A 19,267-nucleotide genomic window follows, 5' to 3' on the forward strand; every position below is an offset into this window, starting at 1 on the left:
CGATTAGGTAGCACCAGAAGCTTTTCTCGCAGGTTATGTTGCGAGGACATATCAGAAAAAGCTACGAAGGTTTTTTTTTTATATAAACATGCAATTTGTTCTAAATTTTGCCACGCTAGTCTGAGTGGCCTTGCAAGTAAAGGAGCCTGTGCATACAACATTTGTTTATACTGTTGAGACTGTTCGAGCCGATGCAATAAAATGAAAAGCCACGTTCCACAGAAAATCCGGTGCCCACTCTGTTGGCAGAAAGTCGGAAAAAAACCTCTCTGGTAAGAGGCACTTTAGTTGGTGATATGGCCAGACACCTTTGGCGCAATGAGAACACATGAAATGTTGAATGTGGCAGGAGCTGCCAAATCAGAGAGAGTCAATAAGATATAAGGGTGAAAGGGGAATTATTGAAAGCGGGACCCTTAGATCCCAAGTCAGGCACACTATACTACTATAGGGCACGTTCGTACGGCTTCGGTAAGGAGGGGCTTTATATAGCTATGTGTAGGGTGCTATTTCATATAATGCGGTGCTTTAAGGTTGCATTCTAATGATATGCGACAGGGGCAGCAATTACGAGATACGGTGAATAAGCAGGTAGCAAAGTGCGGGCACTCTAACGAGGCTCCTCAAGGAGACTTAAGAACCCCAAGTTTTGTTTATTACTACCAGGTTGTTGCTTAATTTATGCGATATTTGGTAATGGTTTTGAGGCGACATGTCAGTCGAGCAAGAGCCTGTTGCAGGAAATATAGTCAACTGGACCAGTTGCTGGTTAATGAAAACCAAGGACAATGGAGGCTTGATGTAACCTGCAAAGGAAGTAATCAAGCTTTGTCAGCTTATGAGCACCTTCATTAACAGGATGATGAAGTCTGAAGAAGTCCGGTGAAGTAGCAATGTGTGTAAACTTTTGGTTTCATCATTGTTTTCTCACTGTACACAGTATCTGCAGCTAATCTATAAAAACAATGATCGTGCCCAAGCTAAGGCGCTATGCAAGATATCGTTAAGTTGCTTCCCCCACTGATAGCGAGCTGGGCTGGAAATGTCAACTGAACAGTGGAGCGATGTTTATGGCTATGGCATAAACCTCTCTCAAGAAAGGTTTTCCGTCTGCGATTGGTAATTTTCTTCCTTTTTTGTGTGTGGCCATTAAATAAGCGTACTCGGCTGCTCACTGAATCTCGGCTGCAGTTGTGCTCTGACACGTGAACATTCTTGTGATCATAGCTAAGAGTTTCACAACAGCAACACTCGATGCGCGTTCTTCCATTGAAAATCACGAACCAGCAAAACTGTATGGATTTGTGAGCAGCCAATAAAAATAGTAATGAAAACTTTCGGCGCATATACGTAGCACCTTAAGGCAGACCGGCTCTATCAAGCGCGCTTACTTTGTCCGGTCATGCAAAATGCGGGAAGCCATGACGGATAGCGTTCTGGCGTACAGAGTTTAATGTCTCCAACTGAGTAGAAGATCCCAGGTTATCATGTAGATTTAACCTAATAAACATCTTCATATTTCCACTGTAAAATTTGTCACAATGAGATAGAAAGGTTGGTTACATGTCGCATTTTCACAGAGGTTGCTCATAGTAGGACATTTTTTTATTGGATAGCGCTGGCAGCTTAGAACAGGTTGACGCCAATTTGTGTATAAAAGCTGTATGCAGGAATGAGTAAATGGTATGAAAATCACACACGGAATTCGCGACATAGTTAATTAAGTGGTTATTCATTAGGCTACCATGGCAGCTGAACAGCTTCGAAATGTTCACAGCCTGGTCACATTTTAATGTGATGAACAACTGGATCTGAATGCAACATCATGGTAATGCGAGCTCTCCAATCGATTGAACCATCGTCACTATAAGTTTTTCGGGGTACACTCCAGTATACATCCTTGCCGAGCAAGTGCCAAGTGCTGACATGGTCACACTAGACATGACAGTATATACTAATTTTTGTTGCCAAATTGTGTGAAGCGGAGCTCTTATATCCTTAAAATAAAAGGCTTCTACCACGCTGACGCCTCCCTCAAAGCGCAGCCAGGCGCCGCTCTCCGCGCGCGGCTGTCCCCGAACGGTGGCGCCGCGGCGGTGGCGACTGGAAGTTGGCGCCTCCCGCCGGTTTCGGGCGACGTAGCAGGCCGCACCTAGTGCGCTTCCATCGAGTGGCCGTGCTCATAGCCTCGAAAAATCATGAGCATCATTCCATAGTTGGCAGGTGACAAACACCAGGACCTTTGAAACCCACTTCGGAAGCCTAGCTACCACTAAAAATCATGAACATGCCTCTGGTAGGTGGTAGTTGGCAGGTGGCATGACGTGGCACTGATATATTTGAGGTGCAATTTTCTAAAAAGAAGCGGCCACAGCACAATAATTGATCCCGAAGCAAATAACGTTTCTGTCATTTCTTTACGTAGGTGATAATGTAATCACATAATAGTGAGTGAGAAAGTAGTGCTCATTCGTATATGCCCCATGAACCTTGGTTATCGTCTGTAAACTTTTCTTTTCTGTTGTTTTGGTTGTCCCATTTCGCCAAATAGCATGAAAAGCCCCCTGAAAACGAAACACAAACGGAACATTTGTCCAGACATGCCCACCTTTCCTTTATTGCTGTGCAGTAGCACTCATGCACTTATATTATAAAGCATCCTTGAGAATTGCTGCCATGTTTTAACATGCAGGTGAGCCAAGAACAGCCAGGACCACTGCTGCACTTGTCATCGGATGTCACAGTGGCCAAGGAGTTGGACGATCAACACAGCCGGTTGGCACCGTTGCAGTCTGCTGCCCTCGTCAAATCGCCTTCGACTGAGGAGGAAGACCTGTTTGCTGTGGTGGAGAACAGGTTGCATCCAGTGCCTGAAGTCACCCAGAAGCCGAACCCAGCCAGGCCAGTGCTGGCTGTTGGAGCAAGGTTGTCGCAGGTTAGATGGCTGTTGTGTTGGTTAAGGCTAACGGTTAATATACAATATTTAATTGCGTAACGAGCTCACTAGCGCAATGAACCCTCCCCCCACTTTTGCTGAGAATTTCACAAAAAACTATTAAACCGATTTTCATAGTTAATCGAATGTGAAGTAGGTGCATTACCCCTGCTATACTTCCACAAGCATTTTACACAGGGGTTCAATGCTGCAGAACTGAATGTGGAGCGATAGCTTTGACTGCAGGCAACTGAGCATTGCATCGAATACAACCGGCATTCCGTTGAACATTCGGAAAACTACTATCCAGAATTCCTGAATATTCGAAAGTCACTGAACGCACCGAAAATTTTCGTCTTTACCACAGTTTCCCAGCATTTCGCGCTTCATTGCAATGCTTTACCACATGGGCTGTGCAGTGAAGAATCCTCAAACCGCCACTTGGTCATTTTGTGAATAGGGACCTTCCTTCTTGTGAGGGGCCTTCCAGCAGTATGCGCAAAGCAAAACACCTGACAAAATTGGGAATAAACGTGCTCTTACTCCAGTTTCTTCTCATATGCAGACATCCATCGTAGAGGCATTATCAGATAAAATTACTGTAATGCAGCAAACTGTTTTTGGCAGTTTTTTCAGACCCGTTTGATCATTCGAACTTTCCCTTAATTCGGATATTTTTTTCTGGTTTCCTGACGGCCTTATTAATGAGAGTTTACTGTATTCGGTAGAGGTATGATAACTCCACTCAGCTGCATGCAGATCGTCATGTATAACATTTACACTGGATTCTTGAGTAGCATGCGCACTTCTGTGCAATTCTGGTTTAATTTTATTTGCAAATACCATGCGAATTCTGAAATAAGCAAGACAAAAAATGCTTATTTTTAATTTTCAGTTTTCTTTTCACTGGTCAGATAATCGGTATTTGCTTCGACATTCGAAGGCATTGTTTTCCCATACAATTCCAGTTCCCATACAATTCCATTTCCCATACTTGATTTAATGAAGTTGAGGGGACCCCTTATTAGTTTGTTAAATTAAAGATCCGTTAAATCGAGGAAGACATTCCTTGGTCGTTTAATCCGATCAAATTGATTATTATATGGTGTAGCAGCATCAAGGAAGTACCACGGCATCATACTAATTGCGAAGCTTAAACTCGATGAAAATGAAATTGCGTTTTGAAAAGATGCAAAAGTGCAACTTATACGAAGAACCAGGGAAGTTGTACTGGGGCCGTATTACGGACCGCTCTATAATTGAGAGCGCTCTAAAACGCCCACTCCTATTGGTCGCCGTCGCCATCTTGAAAAGTTGCGTCACGGGATGCTGCGATTGCGTCGCGGAGGCGAAAAAACAGATGACGTCGCGCACCTAATTATGCCCGTAGTTTTAGACTATTTTTGTAGAGCGCGATGAGACGGTCTAAAACGTTTTAGAGCGAGTTATAGAGCGAAAATGGCGGCGGCGTCCGCGGTGGAGTGGTGTGAGTGGTGGCTGCGGCGCTGAAGCGGCAACGCCGGCGCGAGCAACGACGAAGGGCGGTGTGTGAGAATGCGTTCTACTTGTTCGGCGAGTTGTTCCGACGCCTATTTCGACTTGAAAATGCGAAAGCGGAATGGTGGTGCGATGAATACGCCGATGAACTGTGATGGAGCTCGCAGTCGACCGCTCTTGACGGTGCGGCTGTCATGCGTGCTTCGATCTTTTTTTTTTTTTTTTGCCTCCGGAGGATTTCGTCTCCGCAGGTAGTCGGCCTCTCATAACTGACGGTGAGCAAGTGCGTGCGGGCTGAACTCAACTACTGCAAAGTTGGCGCTGAAGGGTGGTTGGGATCCGCAGTGCGCCCAAAGCAAAAGGCGGAGGCGAAGGCGAAGGCGACATACAGTGCAAAACGAATGAAAACGAGCGAGGTTGGTAGTGTACGCTCAACCGCGTTGCTTTTCCCCGTGCTCGTTCTAACTGAAGCATTTTTGTGTGAGACGTTCGTGTGGACATAAGTTTATTTTGCCTGTGCTCCGCGATCGATCTTTCTTTTGTTTCTGTTTCCTAAAGAAAAATAAAGCCCCGATTACACTGCTTTCTATATGATTTCTCCGCGCATTTAGGACCATCACACAGTACCTTGACATCAGACGATGCGCAAAAGCCGGCACTATAGCCGTGGAATCAGCTGTTTTACTGAAAATCGCCATTTTTACGGTTTGTTTACCTCTGCCAGCGCGCCCTCGCGGCAAAAGAAGCTACCCACGAGAGCGTTTAATTGCAAAACTGTAGCTGCTTCTTGATTTTTTTTATGACATTGAACTTTAAATGCGGCTTCTTGAAAATATAAAACTGTAGTTAATTTATTCACACGCTATATCTATAAAAAAGTTAGCAAACTGCTCCTTGACGTGCGAATAAACTTGTGTCCGTGAAAATAAGCGGCCCGGGGCGGCACCCTGGCGATCATTGGTTGATTCCGATTTTCGTCACGCGTTGACGTCTCGCCGAGACGTCACGGCGTCGTCATTTTGACGTCACGCTCTATAACTTTAGAGCGAGAACCGTAATTCGGCCCCTGTTGCGTGTCCCCAAATATAATATAGTAGCAGTTGCCCACTATGCTATGTTGCTACATTGAAATTGCGGCCTGCGTAGACCGACACTGATAACTAGCGCATTGAAAAAGAAGCCACAAAAATTGTGTGTGTGTGCAATTGAATGGTGCCAAGGGACTACAAACTTCTTTGCTGGCAAAGAAGTTGCTGATCTTTGCTTGCTTGTAGTTTCTAAGCAAGAACTGCATGCTTTTTTCGTGTCTTCCTCCGGCAGAGTGTCGCTTGACTTGACCCGGCGTCGGCAGCGATGCCACACGCCGACACTGGGTCTATGAGCAGGCTTTTTACTGTTTGCAAAATCTCCTGAATTCAGATCAATAAATCTCCCATTTTGCGCCACGCAGTTTGGCAAAAGTGGGATGAAATTTCTCCATGATGTTACTTTTGGCTCGCATTCAATAGATTTTTGGCCGTTTTAAACAAAGTTAGACCGCAAATATAATTTCTTTTATTTTTTGACAAAAAGTTTGTTAAATCGGGACAGATAGTGAAACTGGTTTCGTTATTTAGAGTTACTCAAAGCATTGATCATATGGGCATCTGATAGGGGATCTGAATATCTTCATTAATTTGAGACTTCATTAAATCGAGTTTTGACTGTAGTGTATTTATATTCGATTCATATTAGAAAATTCCAGTATTCAAGCACTCCTAGTTTTAGCAGTTTGCATATTGTTGTTAATTTCATATGTGCCACGTTTTTTTGGTTTGAATCAAATTTTCTTCTTCACCCAGGCTCATCTTTTTGGCACCTCTGTGTATCGGTACACAGTCTGGCGATTTTCACAATATTGATTCCTAATGTTGAATTCCAGTGTATAGCGAAAGCTATTGCATGTTGCTGCAACACTTTGCACTAAACATAAACACAAACGAAGGTCTCCAAGAACATCCAAATGCAACGTGCAGGTCTGAAATGAGCAATGCGAGCAATTTTTGCCTTTGTTTTTTCGCTTTTTGTTCACCGATCAGATATTCAATTATCGATTCGGTATTTGAAGACCATTTTTTATCCGTATTTGCGTTCGATTCATACGAGAAAATATCAGTATTTGCGCACCCCCTTCTTGGAACATAATGTGCAACAGCTTTTTGAGCTTAGATAGAGAAATGAGCCTTCTTGCTTTTGACACCAACCTTTATTGCAACCGCTGTGATTTCGCAATGAACACAAATAATGGCTCACTGCATCACTTGATCACCATTCATTGAAACTGTTTAACATATCCTGCTTGAGTGCCCTGCGTAAGGTGACAAGCGTGCTTACTGTGAATGCTGCGTGGAGAAACTCTCCCTTCTACCTGAAAAAGTTCACGCTTTGAATTTTGTCACTGCTTTGTGAACTTTGCCAGCCCATATGTTGGACTACGCATTTTACCATTTCGTCATAACTTTACTGGACGATGCACCGTAGCATGCCTTTAACGGCCACATTTTTTCTCCCCCTGCTTTACTTCTTTTCTTTTTCGTACAACTCTCTTTTTGTCTTTTATTCCCCTGTTCGCTTTCCTGTGCAGAGTAGCATGCCAGCAAATTTTTAATGCCGGCCAACTTCTCTATATTTTTTTCATTAAAGAGTCTCTTTCTCGATCACCTTTGCCTTCTTATCGCTCTCAGCAACCCCAAACTTTCGTCCTCGGTGCGCTGTCCACAGCATTTGAAGTTAGGCAATTCTTGGAGGTTTTGGTAGCCACGGCAGATGGAATACTTCACCCATTTCGCTAAGTTCTGTGGTGAGGCATGCTTCATCCTGTTGCTCGGTGTTTCTGGTTGGTTTGTAGGGTTTAATGTCCTAAAGTAACTAAGGCTATGAGAGACGCCTGCTCGGTGTTTCCGGTAACCGGTCATTTATTGACGTGTTGAAACTCCGCTGAGTTGACTTGCTGGCGAGAATCCCATCTCTTTGCATTCATCAATGACATACAAATTTCAGGAACATTAAGTGCACCCTTTTTGTCTTTGCATCTATTTTTCTGGTTTTGTTTATGGTTATTGTGAGCATAAATCACATGCTAGTCCTGCATCAGCAGTGTGCTTGAGGGCAGTACCATGAGAAAAAAAAATATAGAACAAATTCTTGTTGCAGGCACCCTTGGCGGGGAGCATCTTCGATGACGACGCAGAGGAGGACCTTTTCGCTAACTGTGTGCCAAGGTCAACTCCGCAACTTGCTTCCTGGCATGAGCAGATGAACACTCAAGGCTTCTCTGACGACATTTTTGAAGAAGGTCGCCTTTCAGGTTAGCGGCGTGCCATTGCGTTGTCTGTTGTTTAGAGGTCAACAGCGGGGATGGTTAAGAGTTTTATTGCTGTGTAACTCGTGACAACTGTACCACCCGCATGTCCCTTTTACAATGCTACCTGGATGTTGGGCCAGCCCTGTAGTTAGGCAAGGAGGAAAACCACCTGCTTTTGTGACTCTCTAATATGCCTTTATGGCTTTTTTAATGCACATCAACTTTCTCAGTTTTTGCCTTGATTTCTTAATCATGGGACGCTTAGGAGCATATCACTTCGCTGCTAACCACTTTGGTAGAGAATATGGGGCCTTCAGCTAATGACGACTGCCAGGGATGCTGAGCATTTCTTTTGTAACTGTACATTTAATCGTCCCTTCCATCGATAATATGGTGGGAGTGAAAGGTTTAATACTGGCTAGTATCTCTGAAGGTCACAGCATCTTTGGTGGTGATTACCTGGAGGCCTTTATGATTTTATAGGCATGTGCAAATATTTTGAAATCTTGAACACAAATGGGCTTGAATTCAGTTTGAGAAATTAATGTTTAAGATCTTTCTGAATATTTGCAAATTCTCTTATTATTTGCCAGTATTTCTGAATAGTGTTTGAAAATTCCTTATTATTTGCCAGTAATTGAGTACTGTGCCAGCTGTAATAATTTTGGCCGCCAGAAAATAACACTTATTTGGGCAGATCATTAGAAGGTTGAGATTGAAATGCCACAGATTTTGTGCTTAACTGATCCTAAAAGTGCAATAGGGCATCATTGATGTGGGTCAGTGCCATTAACGTTGGTCAAGGTCCTCTTTTTCCCCGAGTTGGGTTGGTGCGATGGCACTGTGTAATCATGTGCCTCGTGCCAAAAGTGCTGTATGCAAATGCTCAGCTTCTCCTCCTCTCTCTTTTTCGGATGTATTGCTCACAGGTGACAAGGGCCCCCAGCACCAGACTGGCAATTCGGAATCTTCAAGTGCCACACCAACTCCATCCGAGGTGGGAGGAGAGTCGGATTTTGTGTCAGAACCAACTGCACGCTTTCTTTATAATATTTTTTTGCCTCAGTGAGCAAAGATATGAGACTGTAGAACACACCATGGTTGCTTGCCTAGGTGTTTACTTGAAGTAACCACAATGCACTGACATGCATAAGCAGTGAGAACAAGGTGCATTGGCTTTTTCACAGAGTACATTATTCATATGATCACTCTATGAAATAGAGAGTTAGCAAGAGCGAAATTACAGCTGGGAATTTGCTGCACTAACTGAAGCTGCTAGCATTATTTCATGTCTCTTTTTGTTGTGCTCTATATATTTATCTTTTTTTGCTGCACTTTCTCAGACATGCAGCAATAATAATAATAATAATAACAATAATAATAATAATGCGTTAGCATTAGAATGCTTTAGAAGTGGAAATCTGACAATGAATGGCCAGGTTTCATGTTGGCTGCTCTGCATTGTAAAGACTTGAGCTCGCAGGTCACCTCATTTCACCAAATGAGACGCTATCCTAATTTTGTTCAGAAAAATCGGGAAGCATGAAAATCAGCCTTCCTCATGTTAAACTTCCCCTTAATGGGATGATTAAGGCAGAGGGAAAGGTACATTCTTTATCTTTTCTTTTCTAAACTGACTCTTTGTCATATTATTTTGCTAAATTAACATGCAGCATCCTTAGAACGAATATACGTTATTGCCAAAGACCAGACCGAACAAAGACCTGGTGTGTACATTTTTGCTTGTCTTGAGTTTACAGTAGAGAGGTTCTGCTGTGTTAACATTTCCAGCTGCGCTCAGTACGATGCACTTTCTCCTTGCCGGATACTTGTGCCGTGTTGAATAGAACGATTCTGACACGAAAGAGTAACATACTTGTGGGCAAAGGTTGGGTGCTACGCCTATCATTGCTACTTTTTGTGCTTGCGTACCTGTCTTAGACCTTTGGTTTGGCTTGACTACTCAAGGAGTCGATGATTTGGTTAATGACTGCAGGGCACAGTGAAGGAAGTGCTTCCACAACAAGCGCCCAAAAAGGTCTCTGGGAGCATATTCGATGATGACGACGAGGACGATGGTGACATCTTTGCTCCTTCAGTGAAAGGGAGCAGCAGTGCAAGGCCTTCTCGAAGAAAGCAGGATGCTCTGTTTGATGACGACACAGGTTTGTTTCTCTCTTCAGTTCAGCATCTACATTCTGAGTGCATCCTTTGAGCACATATTTGTGCGTAATAGCATGTACAGTCGAGCCTGGATATATTGAACTCGCGGAATATCCCCTTCAAAATCCCATGTAGAAGTATAGGAAAACTGCGTCATACATCAAACTCTGATTTCACCGGTCGTTTGATATATCGAGCTCTGCATCACGCACTGGAAGGCGCGCCTTCCCCAAAGACGGCATTACCCTTTGCCGTTTACCGCATGACATTTTCAAGCCACGTGCAGAAGGAACAAGAAAGAACTGGATTGGCGACTGCCATCTAGAGCAGTCTTGGAAATCAAACTAGCGCACTTCAAAACAAAGACACAGGAAGAGAACGACAACACAGCGCTGACTTCAACTGGTTTTTATTAGAGAGTGACACAATATATATGTACGAAAAGTGGGCGTGAAAGAATTGATAACTGCTGAGTTTGTTTGTGGCGTAAAACACCGAACGCAAAGTTAAAACGCAAACTTTGCGTTCGGTGTTTTACGCCACGTGCAAACTCAGCAGTTTCAATTCTTTCACGCCCACTTTTCGTACATATATATTGTGTCACTCTCTAATAAAAACCAGTTGAAGTCAGCGCTGTGTTGTCGTTCTCTTCCTGTGTCTTTGTTTTGAAGTGCGCTAGTTTGATTTCCAAGATGAATTACCAACTAGCCCGTTCTTCCACCCTTGCAAGTTACATATCTAGAGCAGTGCCGTGCCCTTTCCCCAAAGGCGCGAGCATATGCGGTCGTGCGGCCTCGAAAGCGGTGCTGGCTATCGAGGCACACTACGGTGATCGTTTGCCGCACGACAGTGCATGGTGTTTGCAGGCCATATGCGTGATGGAAATGAGACGAAACCAGTTTAGCAACGGCTGGTATGGAGCAGACGCAGTCAAAGCAGCCGTGGTGTTCGGGAGAGAGGAAACAACACGATAGAGCGAAGTGTAAGGGTGTGCTCATTTTACCGAGTATTCTTTCTCCCCTTGCTCTTTTTCCCGGTCTTCGTTCGCAGCAGCACGCACTACGCATGCACCGACAAGCCAGCTTAGCCTTTGACAGACAGACAAAACGTTTTACGCTTTCTCGATGTTGTGAACCCTCTGTGTGTGGCAGGTGATGTGCGATGCGCATTTTGTGTTGTCGTGCTGAACGTGCAGCGTAGTGTGAGTTATGGCGGCTGCGGATGTTAAGAAGTGGCAGATTTTTTTTTTTTTTCGTGAGTCGTCTATTCTTGTCGTCGTGCTGAACGTGCGGCGTAGCGTAATCTATGACGACTGCGGACGTTAAGAAACAGCAGATATTTTTTTTTGCCACAGTCATTTATCCTTGCATCTATGATTCAATGAAAGCACGCGGTCAGCTGCAATCATGACACTGTTAGCATTATTCATTTCAAACGGCATTTGCAGCTACCATGCTTTCCAATGATTTTGTGGCAGTGGACTCTGCCCATCCCAAGCATGGTGTGATAACTCGAACCAGGCTTGTAATCAAGCCATCACGGGCACTCTGCCAAGTTCGCTCCCTGCCACCGCAGGATCCAGTTAACATCAAAAGTATTGTCAAAAGATAAACATACCATGACGTTATTGCTGCGCAGCATCTTGCTGCTCTGCCAATAAATGAGCTTCGGATGCGACGGCTGAAACGAAGGGACACTCCACCAACTGACACTTTTTTTATTCCATATTCTTGGCGGCAAAAGTTGAGGGCGAGTTCATTATAAGAGTGGGTTGATTATGCAACAAATACAGTATCATTTTTCATAATTGCAAGTGGCGTCACAAGCCGATTTCTGTATATCGAATTATTGATATATTTAACTACTTCACAATCCCCTTCGAGTCCGATATATCCGGGTTCGACTGTATTGCTGTTACGCGAGTCTGTGCGTAATTTTTAACTTTTTATTGAGTGCTGCTTTTGGCCAGCGTTATGTGACAAAGTTTTTAGGTAATGCAGATGCTGCTGTATACCAGAGGACATCGCCACAGCCTCGCAGTGCTGTTCGAAGGGCATTTTATGAAGGCTGTTTTATTTGAGGGGCTTCCATGGGCTGAAGTTCCACCTTTGTGGAGAGGTTTTTTATAGTGGCAAGATCACGTGCACTGCCTTATATGTGTGGGTTATGCATATTCCCATTGTCATACTTTTTTTTTTTTGCGCTAGTGATTAGAATCTGCTTCTTTAATATGTCAGTATATTAGAGGCTCCGTGTTGGAAAAATTTGTTTGTCAATCCACCTTGATTGGCAGCTGGCGAAATGGAGAGAAGGAAATCGTCAGGGAGAGGAAAAATGAAAAAAGGGTGGAAAGTGGTCATTGTTGTGAAAATTTGCTGCTTAGGTTTGTCATTGGCACAGGCATTGGGGATTACATGACCCAAACGTAGTATAAAATTAAAATTGATTATACCATGAATTCGAGGCTGAACAAGGGAGCGGTTATGCCAGCAGTCTTTTGTCTTTTTTATTTTTCCTGAGCGACATAACCATCGATGCAATGGATACAAAGCTGCTCTTGCCACATGCTTCGAGCCAGGTAAACTGGTGTAAAACAAGTTCAGCGAAGTGAACGGAAAGATGAAGTAATTGATGTATGCCATTTGGAACTGTTGCTGTATTTGGCAATGACTTTGGTGAACCAGGAACTTTCATCAGTTCTGGATAATTAGAATGTTGACTGTAGTAAAGTAGAGTACACATTATATTCTTGCTAGTCTTGTCTCTAGTTGACTGTTTTTATTTTTGTCCTGACTTTTCTGTTATGTTTTGCATGTTAGCTCAGCTCGTTTTTATTTTTAGTGCTTCTAAGTTGCTTTTGTTTTCACTGTACTTTCACAGACCTCAAAGTTTCATACAAGTGTATTTTTCACTTCTTTGTCGTCCGCTCTAGCGCTTGCCTTTCACACTGGTGTGCACATTCCACTTGGCTTTGCCTTCTTTGTTTCCGTGCAGTTCCAAGGCCAAATCGCTATGGTTATTGAAATAAACTGTCAGTTTATATTCAGCTCTTTGCCTTTGCACTGTTTCATATGGGACATTAGATCAAGTGCGGTTGCTATTTCTGAAAGTGGAAGTACTATAGTAGTGCACTATGCTAACAGATGGGTCTTGCTTTTTCAGCACATTAGGTTAATTTAGAGGCGTTTGCTTTTGAGGAGATTATTTTGTCTGCTGAATGTAGTAATTTGTGATCAGAATAAAGTTGGAGCACACCACCAGCAGAGTCAAATTTTGCTTCCGTCTGTTTCAGACGACATTTTCAGTTCCAAGCCAGTACAGCCGAAGGTCAGCAAAAGCGAAAAGAAGACCAGCCAGCTGTCAGCATCTACAAAAAAGAGTTTGCCGAGGACAACCGACTTCAAGGATCCACTGCTCGGAGACCTGAATGACGAGTAGAGCAGCGATAAGGTTCCTTTCATTTGGGGAGCACTGCTCAACCGCTGTGGTCGTACTCTGGCCCCAGTTTCTCCATACCCAGATGTCGGAGCGCCTACTTATTCGCATCTTGCTACTCTCGCAACAACCCAGCCTGCAATATGATTCAGAGTGTCTCAAGTTATGACCAAAACAATTTGTAGTTCTTATGAGTTGTACGTTGACTGCACAGAGTCGCAATTGGGAGGAAAAAAGTGTGTGTGCCCATCTTCGCGTAAATGGCATTTCATTTTTCAGTTGAAGATACATTCTTGCGTTTTGGATTGTTTGCTCAGCGAGACCAGTCCGATAGCTAATTTAGCACCTTTTTAATTTACAACTAGCTATTTTTGTTTCAGTAAATCGGTAAGGATCACCGTTTCATGCTTTACTCTAGAATGGCCTCTGACCGGTGTTGGGAATGTCTGACAAAAAAAAAAGAAATGGCGCTTGGAGATTGAGTGGTTCCAGTTATTGTTGAAAAATATGACAGCCAGGCTTACTACGAACAACAAGAAAAATGAAAACAAACACTTCTTGCTACACAGTAAGATGGAGATCTTTTCTTTTGCTGATTACATCATGCTAGGGATTTTTCAGTTCGTTTGAGTTGACTTGGTCGCATGGAAGCCTGTTAAAAAAACCTGGGGCCTCTTTGGCACTTCTGTTTAGAGCTTGCTGCATATAGTGTGATGTGCCTACATTTTTTCTATATACAGTCACCATCTCCTGCAGTATGCTAATGCCTGCCTCACTAAATCTAGTGTTTACTAGGGTGACTGGGGCACAAAGTTATGGCTTGGTTCCCGAATGCTTAGAATGGTTGATATGCAACAATTATAGTGAGGTACTTCTTGATCTAAAGCAAATAATTTTTGCACATTTATTCAAAACCTGCCTATTTCTTTTGGTAGAGAAGTGAATGATGCTTGTCTTTTCTTATAGTTGTGGATCACACTGTGGCATCATTTTATGTTAAAAGAGAATGAGGGTTAGACAAAAAATTTGTGTTAATGAAGTTGCAGTGATGAGACCTTTGGGGGCATGTATTTTTGTTTGCCAATTCGAGACATGTTATTTAATTTAATGCAAAGGGACTTTTATGCAGTTATATGAAGTTTTGTTGTAAGCTTTAGAAAAGTATTGTTGCAGGGCAGGGTGTTTGCCAAAGGACATGCTATTGCTTTTTCTCTATATGCAGGGTAGCAGCATGGCTAAAATTATCGCCCTGCCTATCATAGGACCTGAGTTAAAAGTTGGTACTTCAGAAACAGGAACACTAATGTTTTTTTTCATGTCTTCTTTCTGGCTATTCACTGTTTCTGTGCTTATTGCCTATGGCTGATGACTGTAGGCTTAGTGTTCACATGGTTTAATACACAAAAGGAGCTGGTAAATTTTTCTCTTAAAAAGCACTCAGCAGCATGGCTGTGCCTGGCATATCATCACAGGATAGCTTGTCCGATATAAATTTGTTTTTCTCAGGGCAGCATTGGAGCTAGATACCTACTACAAACGGTGAACTACTACAAAGTGAACTTGCAGCACATGAAGAGATTTTTGCGAGATCTTCTCGAGCAACTCAAGCTACAGACTGGGGCCAGAGCCGCCGCTACCTTCATTAGTGGTGCTTGTATTTTTGTAGTTTCCAGCTTTGTTCAGAACTTGTTTCAACTGTACATACAGAAGTGCATTACATGGGTAATGTGAGTTCATTCAGTACCTGTACACAAATGCATGCGCGCCACTTTACAGCAGCTGTTAATAAAAACACTTTTACTAGTGACTTTGTTTATAAAATGTGTACTCTGTGCAGCACAGTCTCGAACTTCGTACCCGACTATGTTGCAGTATTTGTTTACTGAAGCAAAACGACCTTACCCAACGACCGAGAATGTCATGTGGCTAGGTGGTCACAGTAATGATTATATGCGCAGTTTATTCTTGCTAGTGCATAATGCCAGTGACCACAGGTAGCAATATGCGCATTTAATGTTGTAAACTGTGATGGATGGGCGCATAAGATGGTACTTAAACCACATGTTTGAAGAAAACATGAGTAATGCATGCTTGATACCACTTGTAGCTCTGGTGATTCAGGTTATTCTTGGCATTATTCTTCTAATTTTATCCACGCATTGTACAGTTTCAGCTGGTGTAACTTCTAAACCAAACTATTTACAAATTTAAAATGTGAACTGAACTCTCCTTGAGGTCGTAGCTATTCATTTTTATGTGTTCCAGCAAATAAGATGCAATCAAATTCTGTACTTTGCAGCAGTTAGGAATTCTAGTATTTTTTCTTGGGGTCAATTCTTTGTAATTTTTTCCTATGTTCATGAAACTCTGCTCCTAAACAGTAATATTTATAATGTTAGTATAATATACATGAAAGCAAAATATTAGGAACGTAGAGTCCCACCATATTTTCCAGGTGCTGCATATTGTGAGCCGACTCCGCCCTAGCCCCCATAGACAGCCGTGCAATGCAAACTCTGCTCTTAAGTATCAGTTTTAGTAGTGTTCTTCCAAGGTAAGTCATGAATGTTACACCACACAAAAATGGAACTATACGGTACGCACAAAAACTGACCATCAAACCGTAACTATAGCTGCGTTAGACTGCGCGCTTGCAGTCCTGCTTTACAGTGGCTTGTTTTTGTCATCCAGGCTTTCCGTCGTCCACTTTTTGTTGGCCATCAGGGCAGGTTCAGAGGCATGGCTTGTGGATTACAGTAAATGAAGATTGCGTAAGATTATGGCAGATGTAAGAACTGTAGAAGTGCACATGATCTGAAGCCTATTCTGTGTGTGCTCCCTCTCTTCTATGACTCTGCTTCTATGGATGGCTGAGGGGGAGTAGTATTGCAGTATGTTTGGGATATTTTTCAACTATAGGAAGATGGCAAGAGCCTAGAGGATTCCAGAGAGCCGTTTTATGCTTTCAGGGAATAAAATGTCTGGAAACAGTTTAAGATATTTTTTGCGCTATATATTCGGTTACTAAATTTTATGACTGTTTTTTGTTCCTGCAGACCCGTGACAAGTGACAAATCTAAAGGCAGAAAATTACTGTAACATGACTGCGGGATAGCGAGACCTGCCAGATTAGAGCATGCAGTGTACTTGAAGCTTCAATCAACGCTGCATAAAGAAAGCTTCTTGCTAGGCCAAATATGCCTAATTTGATCTTATACTCTGGATGATAGTGGTGAGCTGTTAATTAGTGCAAAATCTTTTATTGATCGCACAGCATAAATCGGCTCCGAGACAGCACTTTGAAATCTGCAAGATGTCGCCGACCGATAAATTGGACACTGATAATTTGGACATGCTCGTTTATTCAGAGCTTTGCGGCACAGCCACTGGCCCCATAATCATGATGTATAAGGATGACCAATATTTTGGACAGCCTCCAGCTCTATATTCGATAATCCGGACTCTGAGCAGCGCTTTTCTTGGCGGCCGGTTGTAACGCACAGGCTGCGCCTCTGCGGTATGTGCAAAATTTTTAAATTTGCCTTCAACCACTGGCTCGTGCGGTCACTGGCTCGTGCGACTCCTGGTAAAAAATAGGGTGCCTCGATGCGCGCGCTTTCCCCGCCACCATTCCTAGTAAAAAAAAAAGATGAGCGCCATTCTTTGGCATCTACTCGCAATAAGTGACTGTGCCGCAAATCGCAGAATCCCCGCCTGATCTGCCGCCTCCTACAACGAGCTCCAATTCAGAAACCATTGACGACCTGCGCGGCTGCGGCTTGCCCATTCCTGCCGCCGTTACATTTGAAGGCTTCGCAGATGTCGACAACGCGGTGTCGTCGTGTGCCGAACTGAGCGACGACGCAATAATTGATCAAGTGCTCACTCCGTTGGACAGTGACTCCGACTCTGATGAGGATGTTCTGTGTGCTGTGGAGCCCTCGCACACGGATCTGACTCGAGCTTTTGCAGTCCTCGCATCAGTGTACAGTGATAGCATGACACTAAAGGACATACAGACAGATTTGGTTGCATGTAAGTGGAAGTGCGTGCAGCAACGCATTGACAAATTCTTCCCGAAACAGGCGCCCTAAAATGTTAATAAAACGTATTTTTTGATTCATTCGTTTTTTCGGACATTCAATATTTCGGATTTGTTTACATTCCCCGTGGAGTCCGTATTATCGGTCGTTGACTGTTTCTTTGAAACGCTCTTTAGAGTTGACGTGTTTTATCGACATTGTAAATACTGTTATATGAACGTCATGACTTGTTGAATGCTGGCCAAAAATGTCTGAATGCTTCTGAAACCAGAATGGATAATGGAGTAAAATTAAGCAAACTAATGAAAAGCTGTAGCAGTACGTAGACTGTCTATCCACACGCTAATAAGACTATGACCGACAAATTCTAACTCTCAAGCGAAGCTTGTGAAAAAAGAAAACCTATGAAAGCTGCAATTCATTTAAACTGAAAGCTCATGTAGTACTCTTATATTGATCCTTGCTGTTTTAAATGTAGAGACTAATTTCTGCGCAGTAAGAATGATGCGCAGCCAAGTAGTTCCAGTCAAGCCACGGACTGGATAAGCTGATAAAATAATAAAAGATATATGTTAATTGAGCAGAAATGCAAAAGAGGAACGAATAGCTATTAGACTGAAAAAATGCCTCTGAACCACCGACACGAGGATAGACATTAGACACTGAAAGATTTGCAAGCTAGATGAGGTAATAAGTGGAACCTGTAAAGTCTATCTGAACAATTATAACTAAGGAATTCTAGCTGAAAAGTTGAGTCACTAACAGTAGGAAGCCACCAAATGCTACTAAAAAAATATCCAGGAATAAAATCTCGACTGGAGGGGAATGATATTAAAAGCCCATGAAAAACTAAGGAACAAAATGAGCAGCTGTATATTAGCTTTAAGCCAGTCAGCCACAGAAGCAGGCAGGCCCAAAATGAAGCAAAGCTTGACAAACATGGGATAACATATCTGAAAGTAATTCCAGATAAAATGCTTTCACATTGTAACTGCTATGGGTTTTTAGTTAATGAAGAAACATCTGCAAAAGATTTAAAAAATGTTAGAAACGATGTCAGTCTCAACAAATATAGGAAGGCGCCTCAGCGGTGCCAACCCGAAAACCAAGCAACTGACTAAAGAAGTTAACAAATCCTGCGTGAAAAAATATCCAAAATCTAGTGAACATGCAAAAATTGATGGCAATAGAAAAGGTGAATTAGGACTAAGTGAACGAATATATAGAAAAGTAGCAAGGCCACCACTGAAAAACGCTTATTTAGAGCAGGAATAAAATATTCTTCTTAGGTGGGCAGTTAGGAAAGTAAATTCACAAGACGATTAATGTTGCTCATGCATGCAGCTAGCAGAGCATGCCTTGGCACATATATGTATATATATATATATATATATATATATATATATATATATATATATATATATATATATATATATATATATATATATATATATATATATATATATATGAAGCATGGAATGATCAGAAGAGTTGGCCCTGTGTAGAGTGTTCAGGAGGTGCCGAGTTCGATCCCCAGTGCTATTACAGGTATGTACAGTCTTTGTAAAAAGTGTAGAGCCCATGGGGTCTGCTTCTGAGCCACTTCGTGCGGTATGTAACTGCAGTGTTCTGAACCTCTTGATGGTATGAAGATGTTTCGCCCTACCCTTTCTAATTGGAAAGACTTGCTAAATAGGCATAGTTACACAGCTCAGAAAGGTGAAATTCTAACTGGTCTGGCTGGTTTAAGGAACACATTCCTGGTTGATCCCAGTTGAGGATCCATTGTTATCCAACTGGGAACCAAATCGTATGAACTGGAAATTTGTTCCTTAAACCAACTGAACCAGT

General features: G+C 42.7%; 1 protein-coding gene across 6 annotated transcripts in view; it reads left to right on the forward strand.

Moving 5' to 3' along the window:
- LOC146185163 (WASH complex subunit 2-like) overlaps positions 1-15,190 on the forward strand; it is a 59,628-nt gene extending 44,438 nt beyond the window's left edge. For all 6 annotated transcript variants that reach the window (XM_084606146.1, XM_084606140.1, XM_084606145.1 and 3 more), the window contains 5 exons: positions 2,693-2,935; positions 7,625-7,778; positions 8,705-8,772; positions 9,772-9,940; positions 13,231-15,190. In XM_084606146.1, coding sequence (XP_084462272.1) covers positions 2,693-2,935; positions 7,625-7,778; positions 8,705-8,772; positions 9,772-9,940; positions 13,231-13,376 — 780 coding nt within the window. In that variant the 3' untranslated portion in view covers positions 13,377-15,190. The remainder of the gene's footprint in view (positions 1-2,692; positions 2,936-7,624; positions 7,779-8,704; positions 8,773-9,771; positions 9,941-13,230) is intronic.
- The last annotated feature ends 4,077 nt before the right edge of the window (positions 15,191-19,267 follow it).

Source organism: Amblyomma maculatum, chromosome 6, assembly GCF_055883805.1.
Source record: "Amblyomma maculatum isolate TAMU_Amacu chromosome 6, ASM5588380v1, whole genome shotgun sequence".
NCBI lineage: Eukaryota > Metazoa > Arthropoda > Arachnida > Ixodida > Ixodidae > Amblyomma > Amblyomma maculatum.